This window comes from Dendrobates tinctorius, unplaced genomic scaffold, assembly GCF_039654945.1.
Source record: "Dendrobates tinctorius isolate UK_male_01 unplaced genomic scaffold, ASM3965494v1 ptg000084l, whole genome shotgun sequence".
Taxonomy (NCBI): domain Eukaryota; kingdom Metazoa; phylum Chordata; class Amphibia; order Anura; family Dendrobatidae; genus Dendrobates; species Dendrobates tinctorius.
This window is the reverse complement of record NW_027361752.1, coordinates 43,766,175-43,772,174: the sequence shown is the minus strand read 5'-3', so window position 1 is coordinate 43,772,174 and position 6,000 is coordinate 43,766,175. Positions and strand designations below refer to the sequence as shown.

Genomic DNA, 6,000 nt, shown 5'->3' with positions numbered 1-6,000 from the left:
GTTTGTGTGGGGGGGGGGGGGTCGCGTGAGATGGGATGGGGGAAAGATGATGAGTTCTGTTTTGTCCACATTAAGTTAGAAATCTAGTAGAGAAGAAGGATGAAATAGCAGACAGACATTGTGGGATTCTGGTGAGTAGGGAGGTGATATCTGGTCCAGGGATGTAGACCTGTGTGTCATCAGCTACTGAAAGCCATGAGATTCTATGAGTGGTCCCAGGCTGAAGGTGTAAATGGAGAAGAGTAGGGTCCCTAACACTGAACCTAGCGGGACTCTGACAGATAGGGGGCGCGGTGAGGAGGTGGTGTGCGAGTGGGAAATGCTGAATGTCAGGTATGTTAGATATGATGCGATCCAGGATAGGGCCAAGTCTGTTATACCAAGAGATGAGAGGGTCTGTAGTAATAGGGAATGGTCCACTGTGTCAAAGGCAGAGGACAGGTCCAGGAGGAGTGTCGCTTGGCCTTGGCGGTTAAGAGGTCATTGGTGACCTTAGTTAGGGCAGTTTCAGTGGAGTGATGCGGCCGGAAGCCAGATTGTAAGCGGTCGAAGAGGGAGCAAGAAGAGAGATGGGAGGACAGTTCAATATGGGGCGTGATACAGAGGATGGGTCATGAGAGGGCTTTTTGAGGATAGTTGTACCTGTATAATCAATCAGTCTTTATATTTGCATCATCTGAATTATTGTAAATTCAAGTGTCAAAGATCTAGATTTTCCAGGATTATTGTAAATACATCCCCATTTAGTCCCTTAATCAGCCTCCTTCCCCATCCGCAGCTGTATGTAATATTGTCCCTAGCAAAATTTCCAATCAGTCTGCTTCACCCCCCCGTGCAGATGTAAGTATGGTTTCCTGTAAGATCTTTTGTCATTCTCCGTTCCCTTCTGACAGTTGTAAATGTAATCTTCATTATTTCCCCTAGTCGCCTTTCCCGTCCAGCTGCTACTGTATAAATATAGTCCCCAGTCACTGTCCTTCCTTTTTTTGTATTTATAAATATCATCAGCCTCCTTCTCCCTCTGGCAGCTGTAAACAGTGTCACTATTAAAATCTCCAGCCAGCCTGCTTCACCCCTTAGCACCGTCTTCTTTCCCTTCTGATAGCTGTAAATAAAATTCCTATTATTTCTCTTGATGAGTTTTTCTTTCAACTTCGGCAGCTACTGTATAAATACAGTTCTTAGTCATTGGCTTTTTTTTCTTGCAAGTATAAATATAGTCTTTAGCACGTTCAGATATCAGTCTCATTTCTCTTCTGGCAGCTGTAAATATGGGAAACATAGTGAAGAGGTTCCCCAGTTGGTCTCCCCACCCTTCTGGCAGCTATAAATATAGTTTGTAGCAAGTTTCCCAGTTGGAATCATAGAATCGTAGAGTTGGAAGGGACCTCCTGGGCCATCTGGTCCAACCCCCTGCTCAAAGCCGGATTCGCCAAATCATCCCAGACAGATGTCTGTCCAGCCTCTGTTCAAAGACTTCTATTGAAGGAGAACTCACCACCTCTCGTGGCAGCCTGTTCCTCTCATTGATCAATTTAACAGTCAAAAAGTTTTTTCTAATATCTAATCTGTGTCTCCTCCCATTCAGTTTCATCCCATTGCTTCTAGTCTTTCCTTGTGCAAATGAGAATAAAGTTGATCCTTCTACAATGTGACAGCCCTTGATATATTTGTAGACAGTTATTAAGTCTCCTCTCAGTCTTCTCTTCTGCAAGCTAACATTCCCAAATCCTACAACCTTTCCTCATAAGACAGGGTTTACAGACCGGTCACCATTCTGGTCACTCTTTTCTGAACTTGCTCCAGTTTGTTGATGTCTTTTTTAAAATGTGGCGCCCAAAACTGGACACAATATTCCAGATGAGGTCTGACCAAAGAGGAGTAGAGGGAAATAATGACTTCACGTGATCTAGACTGTATGCTTCTGTTAATACATCCTAGAATTGCATTTGCCTTTTTTGCTGCTGCATCACACTGTTGACTCATATTCAGTCTGTGATCTATCAGTATACCCAAGTCTTTTTCACATGTGCTGTTGCTTAGCCCTATTCCTCCCATTCTGCATATGCTTTTTTCATTTTTATTGCCCAGATGTAGTACTTTGCATTTTTCCCTGTTAAAAACCATTCTGTTAGTTGCTGCCCACTGCTCCATTTGGTCTCCAACCCAATCTGGCAATGATATACATTGAATAAGAAGCACATAAAAGTATAAAGATGATTATAAAAAGGATATTTTGAATTGAAAAGGTCCTATAAAAAAGTGTAAAACAATTTATTGGTGCCAGAGGATTTCCAATGATCCCCCTCTTCTATCGCCCTTCAATTCCAAAGTACATAGGGAAGACTTCAGCACACCCTTTTTCCTGAAGGAACTGGTAGAGCTGGCCTAGGTCCATGTGGTTTCCACGGTTTCCATGTACATCAAATGCCTTCTCTTCTAGAGCCGGAAATTTTCTCAGTTTCTGGATTTCCGTTTGAGACCCTGAGGCCGAGGAGGACAATGGGACGTCTTCTCTGTGTCTTATTAAAATGCGTTTCCATGTCAGTTTCCTTATTCTGAAAACCAATTGAGATAATAAGAATCTATTCTATCATTTCTAAACACTGTTTTTCGGTGATTACTTTGTATCTCTGTTTATACTGCACCCACACACACACAAATGATACACCATTTGAAAGGCAAACATGCCCCCTCTTCAGCAAGAAAATAGCAAAACAAGCAACACATCCACGATTTTATCACAAAATACAATTTAAACATTAATTTTCATAACCTGCAGTAAGGAAAAGTGACCCGCAGGTGGCACTACAGTACCCCAAAGCACACTACCACAAAGCTGCTTACAGACAAACAAATCCAAACATTTGCCTTGGGGGCTTTCCAGTCTGCAGAACTGCTTGCCCAGCCTATTTTAGCCAAATTGGAGGATTGCACACTTCACTGCAAGTGAGTCACATATACAGACACATTTGTAAACATACACTGCTTTTTCGCTGATCGCTTCGCCCCACACACACATGATACACCATTTCAAAGGTAAACTTGTTCCCTTCAACAAGAAGAGAGCCCAACAAACCACACATTCACGATTTTATCACTAAATACAGTTTAAACATTCATTTCCATAAACCTGCAGAAAGACACAATGACCTGCAGGTGGCACCTCAAACGGAAGACATTTTTTGGCCTCTACTTATCAAACCAATTTGTTGTATTACCAATCTACATATATAAATACCTGTCTGTGTTCATCATCTCATGAAATACATTTACATTTAACCAGCTTGCTTTTTCTGAAAATGCCTGCGCCTCCAACGACCAATTTCGCATGGGCCAAGCTAGTTACATTGTGTTCAGAGCTACCATCCAGCTCCACGTCCCCCGGCAGACTGATGCTGCTCTATTTCAGGTGGAATACCAAAAATCTTACAAAAATTTCTACAAAACCTGTGTCCCTCCCATTAGCCTCTTCGACACATGGCATATAACATGTGTTAATATGGCCGACACTCACCTGTAAGTGCAACATTCTTGGAAGTTGAACCCCTAAGATGCTGCTGTCAATAGAGATTACAGCATCCACGGTTCGCCCATTGCCATCACTCTTGGCCAAGGTGTGAAGGGGTAGAATACATGAAATCTAATATATAAAGCTCAATGTGGGTGTGTGTATGTGTGTATGTCTGGGATTGGCATCTGCACCGTCGCAGCTACAGCCACAAAATTTGGCAGTCACACGTCTGGACCCCGAGAGCGTCATAGGCTATGTTGTGAGGCGAAATTTTAACCCCGCGCGTTCCAATTCACCAAACAATTTTGCCCCTATCTACATAATGGGGAAAAAGTGTGTGTGTATTAAGCCCCGACCCTCATTATGTCATAATGGTTGCCATGGGGACGCTAATGTCATAATAGGTTGCAAAGGCGAAGATGCTGTCACAATGGTTGCCATGGTGACGATGATGTCTTAATAGGTTGCAATGGTGACGGTTATGTCATAACGGTTGCCATGGCGATGATGATGTCATAATGGGTATATGGGAACGGGACTATGGGATGGAGGATATGTATGATGGGTATATGGGCATGGGACTATGAGATGAAGGATGTGTGATGGGTATATGGGCATGGGACTATGGGATGGAGGATATGTATGATGGGTATATGGGCACGGGACTATGGGATGGAGGATGTGTGATGGGTATTTGGGCACTCGACTATGGGATGGAGGATATGTATGATGGGTATATGGGCATGGGACTATGGGATGGAGAATATGTATGATGGGTATATGGGCATGGGACTATGGGATGGAGGATATGTATGATGGGTATATGGGCATGGGACTATGGGATGGAGAATATGTATGATGGGTATATGGGCATGGGACTATGGGATGGAGGATGTGTGATGGGTATATGGGCATGGAACTATGGGATGGAGGATGTGTGATGGGTATATGGGCACGGGACTATGGGATGGAGAATATGTATGATAGGTATATGGGCATGGGACTATGGGATGGAGGATAATTATAATTTGCTATAACTAACCACAGTTAGTTACTATGCCCGGGCAGCATGGGTATATGGGCATGGGACTATGGGATGGAGGATGTATGATGGGTATATGGGCATGGGACTATGGGATGGAGGATGTATGATGGGTATATGGGCACTCTACTATGGGATGGAGGATATGTATGATGGGTATATGGGCACTCTACTATGGGATGGAGGATATGTATGATGGGTATATGGGCACGGGCCTATGGGATCGTGGATATGTATGATGGGTATATGGGCACGGGACTATGGGACGGAGGATAATTATAATTTGTTATAACTAACCACAGTTAGTTACTATGCCCGGGCAGCGCCGGGCTCTTCAGCAAGTATTTTATAAAAGTAAATCAACATACATACCTGGACCAAAACTCTTCACAGGGCTCCTGTGCCCCCTCCACACACACAATTCCAGGTTTCCCGGGCATGCTGAAGCCAGAGAGTCCCAGCTCCTTCGACCATTCTAATATATATTTCCTTTTATGCTTATTGTATATGTGGTGACTGTAAATCCACAATCTGGTAAAGATGGCGTCCTCGGATACCGCCACTACTCCTTGCTGGTTATCTGCAGGGGGCGCTGTGTTCAGGTAGGGTTCAGCATTGCTTTGTACCCACTCAGTAGCACTTAGGATGCAGACATCTCCAGTGCAGCTGCTTCTCAGATGTGCATTTAGGTCGGAATTTAGCTGCGCCTGTTGAGACCGGACTAGAGATGGCGACCTATGAGAAAAGGAATGGTTTTAAGTTACCTGGAGATCCGAGTCCATGTAGAAGGCCTCACAAAGGGTACGTATAACTTATGATCTAACTTAAAGGGAATCTGTCAGCAGGTTTTGCTCTTTAATCTGAGAGCAGCATAAAATTGGGGCAGAGATCCGTATTCCAGGGATGTGTTAATTAGGCTGTATGCTGTAACGATGGCCACTCGTTTTTCTTTACTTAGAATTTGTATTATAGCAAGAGAAAAGCAGCTAACAGTCTATTCAGTAGGACTGATCAGCTGTGTATCCACCAGACTTCAGCACAACACAACTGATGGTCCCAACCCCACTTATAAGGCAAGAAATCCCACTTATTAAACCTGACAGGGCACACCTGTGAAAAGAAAACCATTTCCGGTGACTACCTCTTGAAGCTCATCAAGAGAATGCCAAGAGTGTGCAAAGCAGAAATCAAAGCAAAAGGTGGCTACTTTGAAGAACCTAGAATATAAGACATATTTTCAGTTGTTTCACACTATTTTGTTAATTAGATAATTCCACATGTATTAATTCATAGTTTTGATGCCTTTAGAGTGAATCTACAATTTTCAGAGTCATGAAAATAAAGAAAACTCTTTGAATGAGGTGTGTCCAAACTTTTGGTCTGTACTATATATTATATTGCATATAAAAACTGTGTATCTATTCCTATCCTGTGTGATACTGAC

The 6,000-nt window shown here is 43.1% G+C and overlaps 1 protein-coding gene across 2 annotated transcripts in view; it reads right to left on the bottom strand.

Annotated features, from left to right (window-relative positions):
* Window positions 1-1,153: 1,153 nt before the first annotated feature.
* Window positions 1,154-6,000, bottom strand: part of RWDD2B (RWD domain containing 2B) — a 29,533-nt gene continuing 24,686 nt past the window's right edge. For both annotated transcript variants that reach the window (XM_073584592.1, XM_073584593.1), the window contains exons 4-5: window positions 4,929-5,291; window positions 1,154-2,558 (exon numbers count right to left, since the gene is read on the bottom strand). In XM_073584592.1, coding sequence (XP_073440693.1) covers window positions 2,312-2,558; window positions 4,929-5,291 — 610 coding nt within the window. In that variant the 3' untranslated portion in view covers window positions 1,154-2,311. The remainder of the gene's footprint in view (window positions 2,559-4,928; window positions 5,292-6,000) is intronic.